The sequence below is a fragment of the Corvus kubaryi genome, unplaced genomic scaffold (assembly GCF_017639235.1).
Source record: "Corvus kubaryi isolate FWS band 111438036 unplaced genomic scaffold, C.kubaryi_AGA036_p1.0 37387, whole genome shotgun sequence".
NCBI lineage: Eukaryota > Metazoa > Chordata > Aves > Passeriformes > Corvidae > Corvus > Corvus kubaryi.
In genome coordinates this window covers 6,554,654-6,578,744 of record NW_024581129.1, presented here as the reverse complement: position 1 = coordinate 6,578,744, position 24,091 = coordinate 6,554,654, and the positions used below count along the sequence as shown (strand labels likewise).

The following is a 24,091-nucleotide window of genomic DNA, read 5'->3' as shown; positions in this document are numbered from 1 at the left end:
ACTAAACCAGTTTGAAGTTGATTTTAAGATGTGAAGAGTCTGATCTTGTAGTGAATAAACCTCATCCAAATGGTTTATATGGGAGATGTTTTCAAATGCAGGAGTTGGAAAGCCCACTTGCATTATTCCTGGTTTGGCTCCTTTGTGAAGGCAGGGAATGCAGAGGAGGAAGCAGCCAGGTCTTCAATTGCTCGGCGGTTTCTGCTCGTTTGCTTCGCTGGGTTGTTTACTTACCTCAGAAATACCAGAATTGCTCGGTTTGATCTTTGACAAGCGAAGAAGGAGAGGAAAATAAAGGTCAGAACGGAGCCTTCATCTTTGCTGGGGTGTCACTTGCAGCCCCTGACAGCTCTGCTTCCGCTGCCAGCTCCTGGCTCCTGAAACTCCCTGGAAAGGGACCTTTTCCCAGCCTGCTTCAGAGGCATGGGAATGACACAGCTGTAAATGAAACCGAGCAGATTGCAGAGTGGAGGGCAGCCTGTCCCTTCTGTGTGCAGCACTGAGTCCCCGCTTGGGAGATGTCACAGCTTCCCTCCTTCCCTGTTCCTCATGCAGGGAATGCTCAGATTTTTCCCTGTGAGATGTGGCACAGGGTGCCCAGAGAAGCTGTGGCTGCTCCATCCCTGGGAGTATCCAAGGACAGCTTGGATGGGGCTTGGAGCACCCTGGGATAGTGGAAGGTGTCCCAAGGTGGGACTGCATGGTCTTTAAGATCCCTGGATTCCTTCTCTCCTCTCCCTGTCTCTCTCTGCATTCCCTATGGATTTTAATTCGTGGCATGGAGCTGCAGACAGGTGAAGTCTGCTGCAATGGAACACCTGGTAATTGGAGAGTTATAATTGCCCAAAAATGAGGCGAGGGGAGGAAACACGGAGTGCCCGGGAGCCAAGCGGGGATTGACAGATCATTACCGTGCCTGGTCAGAGCCTCTGAGGGCTAAACTGCAAAATACAAAGCAGAAAAGCCAACATAAACAAGTGCTCCAAGTTCCTTTGTCAGCTTTAGGCTCGGGACTAGAGAAAAAACAACCCAAGTGCAAAGGATGTTTATGAGACTCAATGTTCTGGAGTTGTTTACTGCTCCTCGGGGCTCTGCCACTCTCAGCTCTGGGGCTTGGGGAAAGTTGAGCTGCTTTGGAGGGGGATTTCTGAGGAAAAACACATCTTTTACTCTGGAAACTTCACTGGTCACGCAGCAGGAGGGAGGTGGTGTGGAAGAGCCATTTTTCCCAGTGTGAGGGATGCAGGTGTGATTATTTCTAGCAGTTCTCAGAGCAAAAAGGTGCCCAGTTGTCCTGCTGGCATTGAGCCTAAATTATGTAAAATAGCAGCTGGTGGGTGCAGTAACCACAGGAGAGGAAGGAGAAGATGGGAGAGAGGAAAAAGAGGCACAAAGAGATCCCAGTCCTTGGAGAGCTGCAGTATTCAGGTGCACAAAGAGAATCTGAGGCTGCAAATTCCACTCCTTCACTCTCTGCTTGGAGGAGCCATCGATAATTTGAGCACCGTGGGTTTCTCTTTTATTGGATTCCGTGGTTCCAGGAAGGCTCTGGGCTCTGTGCTGCGCCTTGCTAAAACCAGAAGTGGCAGATTCTCAGAAAGGGTCTGGGCTTCCGAGGTTTTCAGACTTAAACTATTTCGGAAAGGATTTTTTGGTCTGTTTATCTGAACTCGGAATGAACTGTTGGAGGTTTGTCCCTAATAAAAGCATGGTTTGGAATCGTTTGGAACCTCTGGAATGGGCAGAGGGGAGATGTGTTTTGTCTGCAGTCAAGGCTTGCTCTTACTTTAAACTCAAGGATGCTGAAATCCCACAAATTGATCCCACACAGTTCCTGCCCTTCCCTGGAATAGTGGGAAACTTAATCCTGCAGCCCAAGGATGATTTGAATCTCAAATTATAAAGTTTACATTCAGATCTGAACTTTTTTTGAGCCTTCCCTGGGACCTGCCAGTGGGACTTGGGGTTAAACCACTCTGTGCTCGTTTTTGGTGACAGTTCCCAGCATGGTCATTCCTGTTCCAGCCTCCACATCCAGAGTGGGGGATCCTCATGCCAGCATTGCCATAATTCTCCCATCATCCAGGCATTCCTGAGCATTTTGGATCCTCCTGCAATGCTAGGTCACCTTCCGGAATCCTGGACTGACGTAAAGGCCGGTAACAGCAGCAGCAAAAAGAGATCCCCAGAGCTGCTGGGGGGTCGTGCTCTCCCTCTCCGTGTTTGGAAAAGGAATTTTTCCCTGATGCAGCTTGGAGCCCAATGGTGGGCAGGTATTTTCCCTGTCAGAGTCGTTAAGGCTTAGAAAAAAATTGGCAAAAAGCAAAAACCACCACTTTGGACCAACTCTCGTGGAAGGGCCTCATTTTGCTGCCAAGCTTTGTTACCCATCCCAATCTGAGCTGCATTTCGTGACACAACCACTTCCTGAGCCAAAAGCCTGGAGTTTCCAGTGCTGAGAAGGTCAAAAGGAGAGATTGCAGCAATTTGAAAGTGTTGTTGCAATTTCATTTTCTTCCAGCCAGAAAGTTGGACGAAAATAATCCTTGCCATGAAAAGCTTTGTTTTCAGCAAATCAATGCTTTGTTTCACCCGGAGAAAAAGACTCCTGGAAGAATTCCTGCTCTGGGATTGGCTTTAATTCGGACAAAAAACCAACAGTGGCTCCTAGTGGCTGACTCCAGGGGAATGGCCAAATCCATCTTGAGTGTCCCTTCCTTGACCCTTTGCTCGTCGGGGAGCAAGAAAGCGGGAAATTTGTGCTTGGAGCAATAAACCATTTCAGAAGGAATAAAAATATCCCCATTTGCCGGGCTCCCGTTGGTGTCAGGAGAAGGGAATTACCCTGGAAGGCCGGAGCATTGGATCTTTGGCTCATCTGCTCCTCAGCTTCCACTCCAATAATCCCCAAGCTCCCAGCACAGCTTGGCCGCCGTTCAGGGCTATCCATCCTTGTCCGGGTCCTGCCTGGTGTCCCGGCAGGATCCCGCTCCAACATCCCTGCTCACAGCTGGCCCTGTCATCACTTTGGTGCTGCCTTGCTCCAGACATGATCCCAAAAGGATAATGAAGATCCCTGAGGTGTGATTTTGCAGTGTCAGCCGTCCATCAACCTTTCCCAGGCGTCCTCCCGTGCTCCAATCTGCTGGATCAGCTCCTGGTCACAGCTGCTGACGTTCCAGGCCACCTCCTTGTCCTCTCCTGTCCCTGTCCCTCCTGGCTTCTCTCCCTTCCCCTCACAGATCACTGCGGATTTTCTCCTGAACTTCCATAGGAAGCAGAAGTCACGGTGCTGGAGACAGAGCAAGAAGGGCACGCACTGTCAAAGGGAATTGGGAAATAAATTCCGGATTGGCTCAGTGCTCCACAGGCCACGGGAAAATCTTGGGTTTGCCCTAGAAAACTTGGGATTTTGGAGGATAACAATGTACAGATTCCTTTTATTTGCCTGAGGTGTTTTGGGGGTCGTTCAGCTTTTCAGACTCAACACTGAATTTTTTGGTGATGACTCTGAGATTGTCTTATCGTGCTGGTCTCGATGACCTTCGAGGTCTTTTCCAGCCTTAGTGATTCTGTGTTTCTCTATCCACATCACTCCAGGATTAGAGATTTTGAAGTGATCACCAGGAAGCCCAATTTTCACGATAAAATTGTGGCTCTTGGCAGCAGCAAGGGGAGCTTGGAGAACCCCACACTACTTTTGCCTTTTGTGGGTGAGGCTGCTTCTCTGTGGCAGAGGACAAGGTTCTGGGAACAGCAGTGGGCAGCTTTTCCATGTTTCCCAGCAAAAAAAAAAGTGCTGGGAAACAGCAGGGAAAACAGAACAAACCCACCAAGGTGCAGATTCCTGTCAAGAATGATGGTGGCTTCTTCTCCCAGACAGTCAGCAATGAGATGAGAGGGAATGGCTTCAAGGTGTGTCAGGGGAGGTCAGGTTGGACAGCAGGAGGAATTTCTCCATGGAAAGGGTGGTCAGGCCTTGGAACTGCCCAGGGAGGTTTGGATTCCCCATCCGTGGAGGTGTCCAAAGAATGTCTGGACGTGGCACTCGGTGCTCTGGGCTGGGGACAAGGTGGGGATCGGGCACAGCTTGGACTCAATGGTCCTGGAGGTCTTTCCCAACCTCAGCGATCCCGGGATTCTGTGTAATTCCTGATGATTGCCTTTAATTTCCCAGCCTCAGCCCTCCTCAGCCTGCCACCAACACCCTGTTCCAGGAGCTCTCAGTCTGTGCCTGCAGGGACACGAGACTTTAATGAGTTATTTTGCTCCTTGTCAAGAATTCCCTCGTCCAACCCCGCCCGGGGGGACCCTGAACGTGCCAGGTCCTGACAGAGAGCTCGGGGACGCTGCCAGCACAGTGTCCTGTCACCACTGTGGCCTGGAGCGGGACAGCCTGGGAGCCTGCAGGGCTATTTTAGGATCAGTCTCTGTGGAGAGCTGGTTAAATTCCATCCCAGAGCAGCCCTGAGCCTCAGCTGGGTTGTTGTTTTTTTTTTTTTTTTTTTTTTTGCCTCTCTTTTATTTTGGCATCATGAGGGAAAGGAATAGGATGGATGAGCTCTGACTGATGTGAGGGAATCGGGCCCTGCCGCTCAGGTGCTGGCTGGAGACTAAAGAGCCCAACATTTGCCAGTCCTTCTGCCGGTATCCCGTGGCAATTGGAGTGTATGGATTAGAACCAGGAGCTCTGAGTGCTCTTCCCCCTGGATAAATGGGTGAGCAGCAGACAGACGATTGCAGGGAGTCATTTAGCAGTGAGTGATGGCTCATTAGCAGCCCACGGGCTGGAGGGGATGTGTGGGCTCCTTCTGAATCCCGGTTAACTCCTTCATCCTCTCCTTCCTCTGCTGGGGGTTGGATTTGCCGTGTGGAGTTCAACGTGATGGTGCCACAGTGTTAGAGCAGTTTCTCCTTAGAGCCTCAAATAGTGTGACAACATCCCCAAAAAGGGTCAATTTTTACCCCCCTAACGAGGGATGGGGAATAAAGGAAATGATTATCAATCCAGGAGATGAGTCAGACATGAAAAACTCACCTTTTCCCAGACAATGTTATTACACTGAGGAAAAGGAAATGAAAAAGACTCGTTTTGTCTGGCACAGGAGCAGGCCTGGAACGAGCAATGCTCATTGCAGAGCCTGGTGCCATTGGAAGGAGCAGCTCCAGCGAGTGAGCAGATCAATGCCACCTTTTCCCATCTGTCCCTACCCCGTTTGGGAGCCTGGGCACTGGGCAGGCTTTGCTGCACCTCCCAAGAAAGGAATGGAACGTCTCTGGCTCTGTCTGGAAACAAGGTTGGAGCCCAAGGGAATGTGGTGCTGGGATAGAGGAGGGGCATGGAAAAATGGTGGATTTGAGCTGTATTAAGTCTTGTACACTCAGAGAAACCAACACTGATCCTGGCTGGAATCCTGACACTCAGGGCAGTGCTGCTGTCACTTAAAATCTGCTGGTTTTAGGAAAACCCATTTTGGGGTTTTGGGGACAATTTCCAAAGGGACATAAATACCTCGAGAGACACAAAAATATTGATCCCACTGACTTGAAGTGGTATTTTTTTTCCAAATTCTCTTTGGAAGAAAATGGCTTTATTTTAATGAATAGAGCTGTGTTGATATTGCTGTATCCAAACCAGTATTCCTGGTTTGGCTGTAGCAGCAGCCATAAAGTTCTGCTGGAGTTAGTGCAGTGCAAGCAGACCAATCCATGGGAATCCAGGCACATAAGTCATTCCAGCCATGCCCTGGCTAATTCCATCTTGGAACAATGAACAAGCCCTCTCCTTTGCATAGCTTGAATTATTTTGGATTGGGCACAGTTGTTCTCCAGCTGCTCCAGAACTGGGCTGGGATCCTGTGATTCCAGTAAAACTCACAGGGACTCTCCACGAGGTTTATCTGCTGTTCCCTCAGACATTTATCTTTCTCCATGGCTTTCCAGAAGGAGCACAAATCCCAGCAGGAGGAACATTCCCGCCTTTCCCATTTTCTCTGACCACGTTGCCTTTCTGCCCATAGCCAGAAGAGCTGACCAACGCCTTGGAGATCAGCAACATCGTCTTCACCAGCATGTTTGCCCTGGAGATGCTCCTGAAACTCCTGGCCTTTGGAATCTTTGGCTACATCAAGAACCCCTACAACATCTTCGACGGGATCATCGTGGTCATCAGGTCACTGTCGGTCCTTTCCCCAGCGTGGCTTTGCCGCTGAGGGCTCAGACGGGTTGGGGAGCAGGATAGGGACCAGAGGTGACGTTCCACATGTTCATCCAGGGTTGGGATGTGCTGTGGTTGTGCTGGCCTTTGGGAATCCTGTCCTTGGGAGGGCCATCCAAAGTAAATGGACCTGGAGAGCAAAGTCTATTTATGCCACACATCTGGCACCGGGGTGGATTTTCCACTGAAGTGCAGCATGGCTGGTCCTGGGAAAGGAGTTTTGTGAGAGTCCATATCCCAGCAGCGTGTCCTCCCTCTCCCAAATTATCCCAGCTCGGCTGGAATTGGCCGAGCAGGAGGGGAAGGGAGGGCCGTGTTCCGCTGTGCTCTCCAGGGGACACTGTCCCAGCCTAAACTGGGGGTGCCACAGCACGGGAGCCACACCCCTGTGCTGGGATCCTTTCTGACCAGCCCTCAATCAGTCATTTGGGACAAAGAATTCCAGGGACACAGAGGTGTAAACCTGGAGAGTGCCCTCGGCACATCCCTTTGATTCAGACAAGGGAGGAGCACTCAAGGTTCAGAACAAAGGTCGTGGTGTGGCCTGATCGAGCCAAACCCCCCAAAACATCCCTCGGGATGTTCTAAAGGGAGATAAACACCTCAAGAGACACGAAACTATTGATCCCACTGACTTTAAGTGGTATTTGTTTCCCTAATTCTCTGAAGAGATGTTGGAAGAAACACACTTTGTTTTAATGAGCAGAGCTGTGCTGATATTCCTAAATCACAGGAATGGATATTCCTGGGGCAAAACTGTGATCCACCTTATTGTAGTGGTGCAGCCTAGCAGGAGACATGGAGAACTCCCAAAAAAAGGGAATTAAGGAGGGAATTTAAAGCAAAACCAGCTGTAGAGGAGATAAGCTGTATCACGAGGGGCGCAACCGCACAGCTGGGGAGCGAAGGTGCTTTTCCAGAAGCAGGAGAGGAGCAGGCAAAGGGGCGATTCCTGGAGGGAAGCAGCTGCCTGGAGCAGAGCTGGTCCTAGTGGGTTGTCGCCGTGTCCCCGCAGTGTCTGGGAGATCATCGGGCAGTCGGACGGGGGCCTGTCCGTGCTCCGGACGTTCCGGCTGCTCCGCGTGCTGAAGCTGGTGCGCTTCATGCCCGCCCTGCGCCGCCAGCTCGTGGTGCTCATGAAGACCATGGACAACGTGGCCACCTTCTGCATGCTGCTCATGCTCTTCATCTTCATCTTCAGGTACTCCTTCAGCCGGCAGCTCTTCCTCGAGGCGTTGTTCCGCTGAAGGGATGCGTGGGTGGGGACAGGGACACGCCGCCTGTGGGGGGAAAGTGCTCACAACGGGATATTCACCCCTTTCCAGCCTGTTTTTCATGGAATACCGTCATTCCAGAGTCAATGAAGGACACAAATGGGCAGTAATTGCCCCTCAGAGGATCCTGAGCTGTGCCTGTCACTGACTGGACCCTACCAGTGTTAGATTTGGGATGGAAGTTGTGCAGACCCCAAGATTTCTGTCTGTTTGACCCCCTAATGGCCCTCAGGATCCTTTGTTTGGAAACCAGGGAGCTGGCAACGTGGTTTGTCATTTCTCCAGACAAAGGAAATCCTGGATTTGCCTTCAGTGCAGACAACTGGAATGAAATGTGAGGCAGGAGAACCAAACTGCAGGGTCAGAAAAACACTGGGAGTGGAAAAGTATCCATAAAACCCCTGCAATCCTCCCAGCAGCCACGTTTCACCCACGTGTTTCTCCCATCTCCCTCTTTTCCCCACTCCAGCATCCTTGGCATGCACCTTTTTGGATGCAAGTTCAGCCTGAAAACCGACACGGGAGACACAGTTCCAGACAGGAAGAATTTTGATTCCTTACTCTGGGCCATCGTGACCGTGTTCCAGGTAAGCTCTGGGTCCTCGGGGACATTTTAAGGGAGAGCATGAGGAGCTTTTATTGCACAAAAGTCTTCCAGGAGGTGTCAAACTTGGAGTGAAGCAGCACTGTAGAGTTATTAGGGCAGAGATGGAGAAGAAATCTACTCAAAATCAGCGCTGTCCGTATCTCTTATCAGTAAAAGGAAAGTCTGAGGAGGGAATTCATCCTTGTTTTCCTCTCTGCTGCCCATCCTACTCCTGCTCTGCAGATCTGTCTCCTTCACTGTCCCCAAAATGCCCTTTGCAAACCATTCTGTGTAACTGGGAGTGACAAATCCCCTCACAAATCAGAGCTGGAGGTACTGGGAAAGCCTTGATATAAAAAATTGTGTTTTCTCTGCATCCAGGTTCTGCTTTGTGCCTGAAATTCCTGGTGGGTCCCACAGCAGAGGAATCAGCTGCCATTTTGAGGGTCTTTTAAACATAAAGATTAGACTTTTGTGTTTCAAAGCTCAGGCTTTAGAATCTGAGTGCAACAAGTGGAAATAAAGTTTGTAAAGGCAGAGTAGGCGCTCAGTCCAGTGTCACTCAGAAATCCAGAGCCTTCACTGTGGAGAGAAATTCTTACAGAGGAACAAGGACAAATCAGCCCCAGCCTCAGAGGTTCCCGTTTTTCCCTTCCCAACACACAGATTGCTGCATTTCTCCTACCAATCCCTTGGGAAATGCAGCTGGCACGGAGCACGAGGGCTCAGTCCTGTGTCCCAGGAAGGTTATTGAGCAGCATGACTCAGCGCAGCACTGCTGTCCCCAAAGCCACCTTGGTTCAGGGGGTTTGAGGCCATTTTCATTGCAAGAATTAATGTGGAACATGAGCCTGTCATCCATTTTTCTAAGGCCTCCAGGATTTTTGAGCTCCAGGGAAGCTGGAGAGTGGAAATCCCTGAGGGAGATTCCTCAGAGCAAGGCTTGGCAGTGATGGGTGTTTTTTGCCCAGTGTTTTTACCTAAAGGAAAGCACTTTGCTTCCCTGAGTTTCTGGAGCCACCCAATGTCATTTAATATCCTGTCCCTTACCCTTCCTTTCAGCTCCAGTTGTCTGCTAAAGAGCAGCCTGAAAGGAGACAAGATCTGTGGCCTCAGGTCTGTTATCTGCTGATGGTTATCAGAGGAGGCAATACCTCCACGAAATGATGGGATTAGGACAGTGCATCCTTCACGTTTGGCTATCTGGGATCTGAACCAGTCCTCTCTGGGCAGGGGAGTGCCAGACCTTCCCACAGGGAGGGGAGGCTTGGCCAGGAGAGGTGCAAAGATCTAAATTAGGGGCATTTCTACAATGTGACCTGAAATCACATGCAAAGACCTAAATAAAGGCAATTTCTGCTGGCTCATCTCCTGAGCCCTGCGAGTGGTTTCGCTGGAAAGGTCAGAAGGAGAGGGAAAGTGGCAGGATTTGCTGTGCACAGAGGAGTGGAGTCACTGAGGCTCTTCCCCTTCCCTTTCCCCGCAGATCCTCACGCAGGAGGACTGGAACGTGGTGCTGTACAACGGGATGGCCTCCACCTCCTCGTGGGCCGCCCTCTACTTCGTGGCCCTGATGACCTTTGGCAATTACGTGCTCTTCAACCTGCTGGTGGCCATCCTGGTGGAAGGATTCCAGGCAGAGGTGAGAGATCCAGGCAGAGGGAGGGGCAGAGAACTGTCACACACACATGTGGGGATGAGCCATGTCAGGGAAAACATCCACCCGTGCAGTCAGCCCAAAATGTGAACTTAAGGGGTGCCAGTGATTGTGCTGGGCACGTGAAGCTCTTGTGAATCCAATCTTTGCAGTTAAAGCCCACTGGATGTGGGATGGGAATTGGGGGACCAGGACTTTGATCTTCTACACAGCCTGCTGTATGATCTAGAAGGAATAATTTAGGATTAAGCTTAATCTCACCAAATCTCCTGTATATCCCATGGTTTGTGTTTCTTTATGGTGGAACTCAGGCTTTCAATATATTTAAAAGTTTTATTAAAACCCAAAAAGACTAAATCGACTGGCTTCCCTTGATAAGGGGTGGGTACCTTGTCCTAAAAGGAAATCAGGGCTGCTAAGCAGGACTTTCCCCTCATGAAACCACCTGTGTGGTGGAAGTGCTCACAATGGGATATTTACCCCTTTCCAGCCTGTTTTTCATGGAATACCATCATTCCAGAGGAGAATGAAGGACTATGTGCTACACATGACTGCATATTCTGTGATTCCACATGTTCCAGCCAGTCCTAGTCCTGAGGACCGGGCAGGAGGAGACCTGGCTCTGAGTCCAGGCCTTTCCTTGGAACTCTGTCCCTTCTGGGATGTTTAAGGCCACAAGCACAGCTGTTTGAAAGCCGTTTCCAGGTTCCTAACGTGAAATTCCCAGATATTTAGGATGATGCTTTAAGGCAGAAGTTTCCTCTGCTCAGCAGCCTGGCAGCCCGCAGGGAGCTTAGCAGGGAACAGATCCCATTCCTTCCCTGCCCTCTGGGAGGTTGAACCTCCTGCTGATGTGAAGCCAGAGCTGGGCAGAACTCTCTGAGTGCCTGATTACCCCTCCAGACAAATGGCTGTGGTTTCACTGCTCAGCCCTAATGGCTCCTTTCAGAGCTGTTATGGACCAGGATTTAAATGTGTGTAAGCTCTGCTTTTCCAGGCCTGGCTTATTCACCCCACGCTGCCTCCCCAAATGCTGGCAACCACAGGCATGACATTTGCAGGGCACATTTTGCTCTCCACTCCCATTTATTATCAAACCTGACATCAGGCCTGTGGGCTCGGCGCTCGTCTCAGGGAGAGGAATTACAGAAAAGCCTTCTCTGGGCTGCGTTTCAGCTCCCAGGGCTCCTCTCAAGCCTTGTACTGAGAAATCATGGAATCCTGGGGTGGTTTTGGTTGGAAGGGACTTTAAAGGCCTGGTTCCAACCCCCTGCCCTGGGCAGGGAACCTTCTGCCGAGCCAGGCTGCTCTGGTTGCAAACCAAAGAAGAATTCTCAGTGGAGCTGGGTTTTCTTTTGTTATCTCTCGTTCCCTTGCTACGTTGGGAATGCGGCAGAATTCTTGTTTTGACCTCTTTGACTTTGCCCTCTGACGGGGCTGCTCTGAGCAGTCACAGGAGTCTCTGAGGAGAATTTCTCCTCCATTTGCTCAGGTGTTTCTTTTATTTATCTGGAGAGGGACTCCTGGGAGATTTGTGCAGCTGAGAGCTGCTCTCAACTCAGAACCATCAGCAGGGTTTCAGCAAGGACACTAAAAATTGTCCTGTGAACCATAGCACAGGCTCTCAGCCTGATTCCAGGTCCTGCTCTGCCTCTGGAGCAAGTTTGCCAGCAATTTTCCTAGAAGAGAACAGACTTAAATGGCCACAAACCCATTTGTAGTACATTTGTGCTTAGCACAAGTAGCCAGACTTCAAACAGGGCCATAATTGCATATTTGTGCTTACACCGTTCCCATGTCACTTTGAAACCTCCCCTGGAGCTGCTCTGGGAGAGCAGACAAACCTTCCAAAATGGTGCAGATCTTTCATCTACTCCGCACTGGTGGTTCTGCTCTGAAACAGAGAAGATGAATCAGGGAGCTCGAGCCTTTCAGTCATCCTGGCTGCAGCGCTCGGCAATAAATCACAGACAAAATGAAGCTCACTGCCACTTCAGCACCGTGTCTCTGGAAGCCGTGGGGATTTGTTCAGGCACCAGGCAAGGAACTGTGCTCCTTTTTCTGGGATCAGCTCTTTAATCCAGCCATTTGCTATCAAATTGCACAGATTTCTGCAGTCCTGAGGAATCCGGCCAGAGTCCTGCTGATATTCTGCTGGAATCCCTCCCCCTGCAAGGAGAACCTGAGGACGGCTCCTCTGTCCCAGGCTGATCATTTTTGGTAGCAGATATGTACAAAAGGGAAAATGAGCGGCACTGCCAGGAGGAAAGGCAGGGTGAGGGTGGCTGTTCCCTGTCCTGAGATGGTGCAGGGCTACCAGGCAAACTGGCCTCATTCCCTCTGCCTCAAGTTGCCAAGAGATTTCCCAAAACAATCTGTTCCCAGCCAGCACGGAGGAAGCAAATCAGGGTTTCCAGATCTAAGTCAAACTTAAAGTGCTGTCAAATACAGACTTAAAACCCTCTGACATTCTTTGACATCAAACCCAAAGTGCTTTCAGTTGGGATTACAGAGAGTGCAAACAAGGAACCCCACCCTGCCAGGCTTTTCAGTCATTCCTGCAATTCCAGCTGCTCTGGGATGTTTTCCCCTGGGATTTGCTCTTCCAGGAGGCTGGAGCAGTGTACAGGGATGTGCTGACAGCCACAGCATCATCCTGTCTGTCCTAGTTCCCAAATGAGTGAAAACAAGGAAGAAGGACTTGCCTGGGATCATTCCAGAGGGAATTTGGCTTCAACCAACCACAGGGAGCAGAGGCAGCTCTGAGCTGCTGAGGAACCCATATTAATTGGGTCTGTTAATTATCCTCCTCCTCTCTGCAGGGAGATGCCAACAGGTCAGACACAGATGAGGACAAGACATCTGCCAACTTCGAGGATGAGTTTGAGAAGCTGAAAGACTTCCGAGCAACAGGTGGGCTTTTGTCTCTGCGTTTTCCTGGGAATCTGGGAGCTACAACTCTGCTTCCACATCTTCCCACAGCAAGTGGAAGAATCTGGGGTTTTTTGGCAATTAATCTGATAGCTAAGTCACCAGAGCAGCTCTGCAAAGTGTAGGGGAAGCTAAATGAGTGCTGATATTTCCTTTAGACAGATGTTTTTCTAATTTAAACTTCCCCAAGAAATTTTTAGCTGCGTCTCATCCTTCCTCCTGCACCATTACCACAGAGTGCTTTGCTGACAGCAATGTTCTCACCCCACTTCTCGGCAGCTTTTCCAATCAATCATGTTCTCATCTGTTCCTTTTGGTTTCCCACACAAAATGCATTCGAGTGAGGTTTGATGGATGGAAAATGTTGCTGCTCATTTGTGCTCCACGGGGGCCTGGCAATCGATTTGAGAGAAGGCCCACACTGCACTGGTGTACCAAAACCATGGAATTGTAGGTGACAGCCTTCCCTTTGCAGCCAGAGGGGTGACAAGAAGGGATCACACATGTTAACAGTGAATGATGGTAAACAGGAGCCACTTCAGTTCCTGTTTCCTTTGATTCCCAGCTTGGGCTCTACTAGGATGCCTCCAAATGCTTCTAAAGCAGGATTCGTTTCGGCCACAGAAATGTTGATTGTGGGGAGCAGATGGAATTCAGCTGAGGAAGGGGCAGAATCATTTGTAGGGGAAGGTGAGGCAGAGCTGGATCACAAAGAGGTGATGGAGCTGCTCAGTCTGGAGATGAAGCAGCAAATCCCCAACACAAAGTGATCAAATGTCCCTTGCAAATGGTTGGGAAGGAGCCCACAGCACCAAATCTGCACCAGCTTCAAATAATGAGAGATTTCAGGAGGGAATAGATATTGTCACGTCTGCTCAGGCAACACAGAAAGAAAACAGGGCTGAACGTGCTGTCAGGCCAAGTCCAGGGGTGACTGTGTGTCCCCATGAGCCTCAGAGGGGCCAGCTGGTGACTCGACAGTGAAAAGGTTTTAACAATTCCAGTGCAAAGCTCTTGGTGTGTAACACACACAGGGGCAGCAGGGATGTGTACAGCAGATGAGCAAATTTTGGCTGAAATTTCCACCCCCACGGTGAACGACAGTGTTCCCATGGATTTCTGGGGTGCAGATCAGGGATTTGTGCACAAAGCAGCAGCTGAACAGATCCAATTAAAGCCAATTGTATTGCAAGAGCCCCCAGAGGAACAAACAGAGCACTCACTTGGATTTCTCCCTGCAGACCCGAACTGCTTCCCTGCTGATCCTTCCCCCTCCTAAGGCTGATTCTGAATATCAGTTGATTTGTGACTTGCAGCCAGGATCCACTCAGCCTGGTAAAACAGGAGTTGGTTCAGCTCTAGTCTGGGGTTTGACACCAGCCTCTGGTTCTGTTACAGGACTCCACAGGGCTCGGGGTGTTAGGTCTGGCTTGGTTCAGTGGCAGTATTGGTTTTTGCTGCCTGTTCTTGCCATACAGCTAAAATAGTGGATTTTTGGGGTTGCCACAGTGCTGTGCCATTGGATTTCTGTGTTGTGGGTGGGGGTGTAAAAGCAGCTTCCATTTCCTGTCCTCGGTGTTTGCCGAGTGCCTTCCCCGTGAGGGAACTTCAGGCACATTCCAAAGTCATAAAAATCCCTGTGCAGCTCTGCATGACACAGACAGGAGGTGAACTTCCTAGGTGGAATTCAGCCTGGAAATTCTCTGCTAGCCCCAAAACTGTAATTCCACTCTCTAAATCCCAAGGAACAGAGAGCAAAACTTCCTGGAAGTGCTCAAGGCTCCAGGGCCTTGGAGCAACCTGATCTAGTGGGTGGCATCCCTGCCTGTGGAAGGGGACTTGGAATGAGGAGATGGGGTGAGACAGGATGAGATGATCTTCAAGGTCCCTTCCAAGCCAAGCCATTCTATAATTCCGTGGTTCCTTTGGAGGGCACTGAGTTCCCAAAGGCCCCTTAAGAGGTTGTGACGTTCACCCGCTGCCTTTCAACGCAGTGGGGGGAATCTCACTGCCCACAACTCCATTTGGCAGAGCTCCTGGAGGTCCCCAGGAGCAGTGTCCCCTCACGTGCTGTCCTCTGTCCCCTCCTGTGCAGAGATGAAGATGTACTCCCTGGCTGTCACCCCCAACGGGCACCTGGAGGGCAGGGGGGCCATGCCCCCGCCCATCATCATGCGCACGGCGGCCACCCCGATGCCCACCCCAAAGTGCTCCCCACACCTGGACTCCCTGCACGCCTTCGGGGACTCGAGGAGAGGCAGCAACGCCTCGCTGGAGCCCACGGGCTACGACCAGAAGTCCTTGGTAGGTTCTTGCGGCCAACAAGTCCCCCTCAGTGACACAGAGCACGGGGTCACAGGTCTTTGTTTCCAGGTCATGGGATGTTCTGGGGTGGAAGGGAGCCACAAGGATCAAGGGAATGGCCCTTACAGGGATTGATCCCACCAGTTTGGTGTTATCAGCACCCACTGAGCTCAGCTCAGGGTCATGGGAGACATTTGTCACAGACGTTGCTGGAAAATAAAACACAGGGTGATGGAGGTGGGAAATGTGTGGGAAGACGGGAGGAGAGCTGAGTCGGGGTGTGCAGTGCTGGGGCAGGGCAGTGACACAGAACAGCCAAGCACAGTGAGGGTGAAAAGGGAGCACAGGGATGTACCAGGACTCAGCGTTTTCCTGCCTGGTGCCTCGCTGGGAGCCCTTGCCAAACCATGCCACAGGAGAGACATAACCCTAGAGAAGGCATAAGTTCATGCAGTGACACCACCGACCCCCTCAGAGGAGGAGCAGGAATCTTTTCCAACCACACTGGCCATTGGGGATGTCTTGGAGAAGCTGCCAGGTGTTCCCGTGAGGATGGGACCTGTTTCCACCCTGGTGTTTTAGGGTTGTATCTTGAATTTACGCTGTGTCAGGGGGATGAAGCATTTTCTCTTGAGCTCTGGTTATGGTCCGGCAGCCCTTTTGGAGGGAAATCGAGGGAACAAGGGATGAGCTGCTGGATTGCACCAGGATCTGGCTGGAGCTGCTGCTCTGGCAGCTGTGCCTGCAGCAGGGGGGGCAGGAGGGCAGCTCTGTGCAAACAGGGAGCAGAGGCACCAGGCAAAGTGGATTTCTGCCGCTGTTCATCCATCCCACTCCTCCGCTCCATAACTGCGAGATCATGTTCAAATCAAGGCAGCAGACCGTGAAGGCTCCTCACGCCGAGGCACAGCCACCATCCCCCTTGCTAAGCTGCTTAGTCAACCTATTGCCTTTGAAAAGAAAACAGAGATGACTGCTGTTTGCCTTGGGCTTTCATGGGATTGTGAGCTGCTGGAGAGGGATGTTCATCCTTCCAATCCTTTCCCGGGGAGCGCGGCGGTGCCACCAGCCCAAGGCAGATGAAGCAGTCAGGGGAGAGCTGGCTGGCACTGAGGAGGAGGAGGAGGAGGAAGGCAGTTTGTCTTGATTTGTGCTGGGAGGAAGCCATGGAGGGAAAAGGGAGTTTTCCTCCTGGCTTTTCTGACCTTAAGCTCCCTCATCCTGGGAATTACCTGGTACCTGCCCGAGTGCACGGACACGCGCTGAAATTTGTGTAGGAGAAACATTCACTCCACGTCCTCACCCAGCAAATGGAGGGAAAGTAATGGAAATAGGGGCACAATTCCCACCAGGCCCTTGGGTGACTCAGGTTCCCTTTGGAAGGCAGGGAAGTTGTGAGCTGAAAGCACTTGAAAGTGAGGCAAGAAAACATCAGTTCAACAAAATGCCACTTATCAGTGTCTTTGGGTTCGTTTTTAATGGGGAGTGGATGTTGCCAGGACAGAGGGTTGGTGGCTGTGCTCCAGGTGTACTCCAGGAGCACCTTCAGTGTGGCCTTGGCCAGCTGCTCTCATCTCAAGGCTGGAATCAGAGCGGTGCAAAAACCGGGAAGGGGAGGACACAGCTTTCACCACTCTGGGCAAAACACCCCCAATCCTTTGGCTTCCTCCTGCAAACCACTCCTCCCACGTCTGCTTCTCTCCCAGTCCAGCCTTCGCAGCTCCCCCTGCGCCAACTGGGGCACCAGCAGCAACTGGGGCAGCCGCCGCTCGAGCTGGAACAGCCTGGGCAGGGCCCCGAGCCTCAAGAAGAAGAACCAGTCGGGAGAACGGGAGTCCCTGCTGTCCGGAGAGGGAAAAGGCAGCACGGACGATGACTCGGACGACGCCAAGTCCAGCACGCTCAGCCGGCCCTCGCTGCCCCGCCGGGCGGAATCCCTGGATTACCGCGGCTCCCTGGAGCTGCCCGAGCTGCTCCGGGTGCCCTCCGTGCGCCAGCTCGGCCTGGGGCCCGCGGCCCTGCTGCCCGCCGAGTTCCATGACTGCAATGGCAAGATGGGCCACGGCCCTGGAGAGTTCTTCCTGAGGGTGGATGGCCACAAGGAGGATGCCCTGGACTACGAGGATGACATGGAGGATGTGAGTCCTGCGGGAGTTGGGTGCTCGTGTTTTAAGTGGCTTTTCCATTCCTGGGAAGGATGGTTGAAAATCCGGCGTGGAAATGCGTTATCTCCTCAAGGCTAGGGTCGGGAATGGCAATCCTGAGCCAAGGGATGGGCCTTTACTTCCTGAAAGATCCCTTTTTTAAGAGATCTTTTTTGGGCTGGGACATTGCAGTGGTGTCCCGTGAGGTAAAACTTCCTTTTTTCCAAAAATGCCTCATTTTTGGGCTGATTGGGATTGTCCCGCTGGCCCACGATGCCTCCAAAAATGAGCTGCAGACACAACAGGTGAATAGCTCTACTTACAGGAGCTGTTTGGTGTCATGAAAGCTCAAAAATCTAAAAAGAAATGTTTTCCACTTAACTTTTTGGTTGTTTGAGGCCTTTTGGGGTTTAAAACAACTCTGCATCTCAAAATTACTTGGGCCTAGAAGTCTTGCTTTGTCATGCCCATGTCCTCCCTTTTTCCACCCCTTTCCACCTTATTTTCTCAGACAGATGTGACAATGGCCACCACAGCTCTGTCCCAAAAGCTGTGACTGCCCACAGTCACAATGAAAAGCCATTTACTGCCCCCCTCCTTCCACAAAAACACTGTGAAAGTTGGAGAGGCAGGAAAATAAAAGAGGAAGAAAAGGTGTTTCCTCTTTTTTATCCAGAGTTATTGCTACCGGATCCGCAAAGCCCTGGAGCCCTACAAACCCCGCTGGTGCAAGACTCACGAGGACTGGTCCCTCTACTTGTTTTCCCCACAGAACAGGTAAGAAATTCCAGTGAAATTCCAGCCCAGCAGGTGTTTGAGGTGATGGAATACTGCATTCCTAGTGAGTCTCCCCTTGGGAAAAATCCTTCGGAGTTTTAGAAATCCAGTCCCTGATTTGGAGGTCACATTTTCCGTTCGGTGTGGGCAGAACTGTGTGGTTCACTCCATTGCTTCAGTGGCCTCACCAGCATTATTAATTATTAATAATTAATGATGATCATGGCTGAAGCTTGGGGAGATGCTGCCTCACCTCCTGGGCTGGTGCTGGTGGCACAGCTGCAGAAAGCTTTTGGGGAGGAGCCTATTCCTGAGCCAAACTTCTGAAGGATCTGTTTGTCCCACCTTGCTGCAGGTTCCGAGTGATGTGCCAGAAGGTCATTGCCCACAAAATGTTTGACCACGTGGTGCTGGTCTTTATCTTCCTCAACTGCATCACCATAGCTCTGGAGAGACCAGACATCGACCCCCTGAGCACGGTGAGAGGCATTTCCTTCCTCCAGCCACCATCCAGGTCTTCATCTCCTCAGGACCAGACCCTGCAAGATAAATGCTGGGTTTCTAACTTGCCTCTCTTTGTTGTTCTGTGTTTTCCAGGAAAGGATATTCCTGAGTGTCTCTAATTACATCTTCACTGCCATCTTTGTGGCTGAAATGATGGTTAAGGTAATTAGAACTCCATCCCATGGCTCAGAGCAAATTCTGGCAAAGACCAGCCCGTGCCAGAGTTACGATCTGGGTGAAGATTTCAATGTCTCCCTTCTCCTGGCTGCAGGTGGTGGCCCTTGGCTTTTTCTCTGGGGAGAACACCTACCTGCAGAGCAGCTGGAACGTCCTGGATGGAGTCCTGGTCTTTGTATCCATCATTGACATCATTGTGTCCATGGCATCAGCAGGAGGAGCCAAAATCCTGGGAGTCCTTCGTGTGTTGAGGCTTCTGCGGACCCTGAGACCTCTGCGGTACGTGCTGATAAATCAGAGCATGGGGGAAATGCACAAGGGCCTGCTTAACAAGACGAAAAACTGAAATACAGCACGGGTAGGAGCATCTTTGGGGAGCTCTAAACTCAGTGAGAAACTGTTTGAAAACAGTGAAATGAATTCCAATTCATCTTCTCCAGCTTGGATACGAGCGGCTGGAGTTTGGAGTGAGTGCAGTCAGAGCCTCCTCCACACTGCATTTTTATCAGCCCTTTCCAAATCACTCTGGCTCCTTCTTCAGCTGCACAACCTCCCAGGCATTCCCCAGCAAAGAGGGATTTGCAGTTGAACAGGTGCTGATGAGGATTTGATAAGCTCCAGCATCCTTCCCTGCTCTCCTGAGCCTGCCAAACATCCCTGCAAAGCAGCTCCTCCCTGAGCAAGGCAGAGGAGGGCAGAGCTTCGGTGTTTGGGAACAGGAGTAAAGTTCATTTGTGTTTTGGTTGTGATTGTGCAATAACAAAGAGTGAGAATGCTTGGGGGGGTTGTATCAGCTCCTGTTGTGGTTTTGTCCTGCTTGGCAAGAACCAGGAGCCTTTTTTTACTGAAATTTCAGGGGAATGAGACAGTCACCTCCAAAAACCCGTGAACTTTCTGGGACAAAGCTGTGCTTGTGGGAGTGATAGGAAGAGGGAATCTTTTAGACCTCAAGAACAACAGCTCTTTGTGCTCTGTGCCACCTTAGTGACAAGTTAGTCGGTGTTTCTGACTCCTCTCTGTTCTGCTGGTGGCATCAGGGTCCCCAGGACACCCTGGACAAGTGACCCTGTGTGACCCACATAAGTGGGAACAGAATTGAGGGCACAGGCAGTTCGTAAGGAAAGGGAAGTAGGAAAGAGGGAATTGGTCTTTGAGAATAACTAGGCCAGATCCTATGAATAGAGAGGAATTCATCACCTCTCACCACGGCACAGGATGGCTCCAGGGACCATTCCTAACACTTTGGAGGTGCAGTTCAGTCTCCACATGATTTCTCTCAAACAAGACCCTGTGGAAATGCTGCAGCACAAAACTCTTTTCTCTGGGCTTGGCAGGCACAAGGCATCATCATCGGTGTGAGCTGCAGCTCCCTGCAAGGACTCACCCTCCACAGGCCCCTCCTAAAAACAGCTTTGATGTTCTCCAGGCAAAACTCCCACCTCGCCCTTCCCAGGAAAGCTTGGCTTGGGCTGGTTCCACTCACACATCCCAGGGGACAGCAGTGCATTCCCCAGGCTCTCCTCCAGGAAAGCAGCGCTCCTGTTCTTCATAACACCCAAAACCTGCCTCAGAGCACACCAGGAAGCTGCTTCCCAACGGGATTGACCCTTTGGCTGTGGAGCTGTTGATCACAGGCTCCTGTTAGCTACGAGCCAGTTCAGGAACTCATTAGGAAACAAATTGGAATTACTCTGTTTGGAAAGTTGTCATGGCCACTACTGCAGAAGGAGCACCAGACATGCTCTCCAGTCCTGCTGGGAAGCTGTTCACATGTTGGGAGAGGAAGGAGGATCCTGCCTGTGTCCCTGGGCTGGGATCAGAGCCCTTGCAGGGATCACTCCCCTGGACTGAGGTAAAAACACCCCAGCGGGGGAACTCTGAGATCCTGCCCATAGGGAGTCTCCCCTCCTCACTCTGCCCAGCTGTCACTCCTTGGATTCCATCTGACGTGACTGGGAACGTTCTGGTGGTCTGAAGAAGTCCCTGATTGTCTCTGAGTGCTGCCTGCAGGTGGAGGAGGGTTGTGCCAGCTTCAGAGAGCAGACAAGAAGCAGCTCGGTGATAACAGAACAATTAAAAGCTTCGTTGTCTTGTCGTTTTTTTTTTCCAGAGTCATCAGCAGAGCCCCAGGTCTGAAGCTGGTGGTGGAAACCTTGATCTCCTCCTTGAGGCCTATTGGGAATATTGTTCTCATCTGCTGTGCTTTCTTCATCATCTTTGGGATTTTAGGGGTCCAGGTAGAGTATTTCCCTCCCCGTGGCTGCCTCTAAGCAACTGCTGCAGAAGAGAAGCTGCTTTTCTCACCTGCTGGGTTGAGGTGGAAATAATGAGCTGAAATACCTCCAAAGGAAGATTTCAGCTGGGGAAGAAGAGCCAGGCTTTAGGAGAAAGGGTGGGGTTGGCACCTGCTCCCAGCAAGGATCTCAGGATTAGGAGATGAACCTAATGATGAACTCCTCTAAAGGAATGAAAGATAAATCAGACTTTTTAAAGCTGCTTGGGTTTTGTTCATTTTTTTTTTTTAATTTGTGTTCTCAAATGCAGCTTTTTAAAGGCAAGTTCTACTACTGTGATGGCCCTGATGTCAAAAACATCACCACGAAGGCCGACTGCACCAACGCTCACTACAAATGGGTCCGGAGGAAGTACAACTTCGACAATTTGGGGCAGGTAAAGTCCTCCCTGCAGGGATTTTCAGGGCCAGCTTTTCATGAATGTACACTTAAAATGTGTGGCTTCAGGAGGGTGTGGAGCCTCCATCATAGGAATTTTCCAGAATTAGTGTTGCAATCATCTATCAATGGGTTGATACTTGCACGTGGTGATCTTAGAGTTCTTTTCCATCCTCAGTCATTCTATGACTTTATCTGGAAATCTCTGTCTTTTGCTCTAAATGACTAAAAATGGATCAGATCAACACTTGGTCTCTTGCTGAGGTTGTGCAGTTCGTTGTTTTCAGGAGTGTTGTCCTGAAGCCACTGCTCTGGGATGCAACCCCTCAGCTGCCCCTTTTAGCCTCGCGATTTCTTGCTGTTCTGTTTGCAAATGAAGAAAATAAGGTGCTTCCTTCTGGCTGAAAAGCAGGCCAGGCCACAGGAGGAGCTGGGAGTTTCCTCTCTGGGGACTGAAAGGCAAGACCAACCTCTTCTGTCCGTTTTCCAGGCCCTGATGTCCCTGTTTGTCCTCTCCTCCAAGGATGGCTGGGTGAACATCATGTACGATGGGCTGGACGCCGTGGGCATTGACCAACAGGTACCTGTCCTGCAGAGCCCAGCTGTGCTGCTCTCTCAAGCCTCAGGCCTGGGCGATCCAGGGTTTTTCAAGTCTCAGGAAGGAGCAGAGCTGTAGAACCTCCTCGAGGTCCCAGTTACCCTTTGAGCTGCCAAAGTTTTCCACTCCTTGGAGTTGCTTTTCCAGTGGCTGTAGTACAGGCAAGGTCTAATGGGGTTTTGAATTAGAATGAGGGTATTTGAGGATGGGAAACCACCAGAAGTGTTGTGCAAGAGACATTCAGTTTTTGAGTTAGGTGGCATTTTCCGTGGGAAGTCAAGTCTCCCATGAGTAGGACCCACACGGAGCCACAGTAACACTTTGGACCTAATTTCCCCCACTTCTGAAGATCTGGTAACAACTGAGAAACATTAACCAAGAGCCCACATCTGAAAAATTAAAAATCTGGAGCCTGTCTTTAGCTGAAACAATCTTGCTGGTGGGATGATGCTCATCCACTGAGATTTATCTGAAGCTGTGTGAAATAGATACCAAAATAATTAAATCCTGTAAGGCAGTTTAGAGTGGGCTTTACACCAAAAGTGAATTGTAGCCAGTGAGAAGGTGAAGGAGAGGAAAATGCTTTGGGAGAAATCTCTTCCCGGTCCTCTCCTCCTCCCCACACAACTCATTGCTCCAGAGCACCCAAAAACCTGATTTAACCCACCTTGCCTGTGCCGCTTCTCCCTTGTTCTTACCTCCCCCAGCCCATCCAGAACCACAACCCTTGGATGCTGCTCTACTTCATCTCCTTCCTGCTCATCGTCAGCTTCTTCGTGCTCAACATGTTCGTGGGGGTGGTGGTGGAGAACTTCCACAAGTGCCGGCAGCACCAGGAGGCGGAGGAGGCGCGGCGCCGGGAGGAGAAGCGGCTCCGCCGCCTGGAGAAAAAGCGCAGGAGTAAGGAGATGTACCTGTCTGGTCGGTAGAGTACCTTACAAACCAAAATCTTTCTGAGCCCTGCCTGCTCCCAAAGCAAGATTTCCTTTCCTTTGTTTTTTTTTGTTGGGGTCCAGGAGGTTGTGTTGCTTCGTTACCTCTTTGGCGGTGCCTTAAGCCGCGGGCTGGCGATGCCCTGGGATTGTCCTGGATGAGCTGATGGGAAGCGATACCTGTTCACCTGGCTGGGGAGAAAATCCCCCTCCAGCAGAGTCCTCTCTGCAAGGCCACAGTGTCCCCAGCACCGAGGGACACAGGGGTGAACAGCTTCAATGCTTCCCCTGCGCCTGGAGGCCACTCCGAGGCTCCTCCGTGCCTTAACGCGCCGCTTGCATCTGAGGGTGGTGGCGGGGTTTGATTTGTGAGTTCTTTTCTCAGATAAAACAGCAGCGATGCTGTTTGGGAGTCCTGGAGCATGGCCCCGCATGCCACGGACACTGCATGGGGGCATGGGCAGAGCCACGGCCTGGGGACAGCAGGGCAGCCCCGGGCTGGGGCTGGAGGGACAATTCCTCTCGGGGAGGTGTCCATGACAAGAGATGCTTGTCCCATTCCAGGCTGGGACTCACTCCCGGGACTCCTTTTGTCCTTGGAACACTGGCCAGGGGCAGGGCCATTAGGGTGCAACAAAAGGCCTTTAGCCAAAATTTCCTTCTCGGTGGATCTAGCAGGGACTGTCAAACCCAAAAACCACCTGAGCCTGTGCTCCTTTCCTGCCCCAAACCTGTTCATTGCCACCTCCCCCGGGCAGGCTGCACCTGGGACCAGCTGCCTTTAGCATCGAGTGGGTATTCCCAGGAAAGGTGCCAGGAAAGCAGCCACAGCTTTCCCACAAGCTTTAGCGAGCAGGGATAGCCTGCCAGGCATTTTTGAGGAGTGAGGAAACCTGGCCACTGAGATCAAAGCTGAGCTTAGTCAGGGGTAAGGCTGAGCTTTTTGGGCCCTGTTTGCTGCAGCAGTGCTGTGACTCTGCCTGGCTGTGTCATCTCCTGGAAGGACCCAATACTGTGACAAATCGTTGTCTCCCAAACATCAAGCCATGGATATCCATTTCCAGCTGGAAGAACAGCCCAGCTCCAAGGACACAGCAGGCACAGGCTTTGCTGGGAGAAACCCCATCCCATTCCCTACATCCGTCCAGGCCTGAGGCAGGAGCTGTGTCCCTCACAGCCCCTCTCCTGCTCCTCTGGTGCTCTTTGTTAGAGCCAGGGGACACCTCAGCACTAAATGGTGGCACCGTTGTCCCCACAGGGAGAGCCAAGCCCATTTCATTTTGGCCAGTTGTGAGTTCAGTGCCTGGCTTACAATGAA

At 51.2% G+C, this 24,091-nt stretch overlaps 1 protein-coding gene across 1 annotated transcript in view; it reads left to right on the top strand.

Moving 5' to 3' along the window:
• Positions 1 to 24,091, top strand: part of CACNA1H (calcium voltage-gated channel subunit alpha1 H) — a 146,888-nt gene that overhangs the window by 107,274 nt on the left and 15,523 nt on the right. The window contains exons 11-25 of the mRNA XM_042037332.1: positions 6,021 to 6,172; positions 7,233 to 7,418; positions 7,961 to 8,078; positions 9,564 to 9,719; positions 12,557 to 12,647; positions 14,761 to 14,969; positions 16,676 to 17,107; positions 17,790 to 17,890; positions 18,246 to 18,369; positions 18,488 to 18,556; positions 18,666 to 18,850; positions 20,682 to 20,808; positions 21,116 to 21,241; positions 21,734 to 21,823; positions 22,549 to 22,762. Coding sequence (XP_041893266.1) covers positions 6,021 to 6,172; positions 7,233 to 7,418; positions 7,961 to 8,078; positions 9,564 to 9,719; positions 12,557 to 12,647; positions 14,761 to 14,969; positions 16,676 to 17,107; positions 17,790 to 17,890; positions 18,246 to 18,369; positions 18,488 to 18,556; positions 18,666 to 18,850; positions 20,682 to 20,808; positions 21,116 to 21,241; positions 21,734 to 21,823; positions 22,549 to 22,762 — 2,380 coding nt within the window. The remainder of the gene's footprint in view (positions 1 to 6,020; positions 6,173 to 7,232; positions 7,419 to 7,960; positions 8,079 to 9,563; positions 9,720 to 12,556; positions 12,648 to 14,760; positions 14,970 to 16,675; positions 17,108 to 17,789; positions 17,891 to 18,245; positions 18,370 to 18,487; positions 18,557 to 18,665; positions 18,851 to 20,681; positions 20,809 to 21,115; positions 21,242 to 21,733; positions 21,824 to 22,548; positions 22,763 to 24,091) is intronic.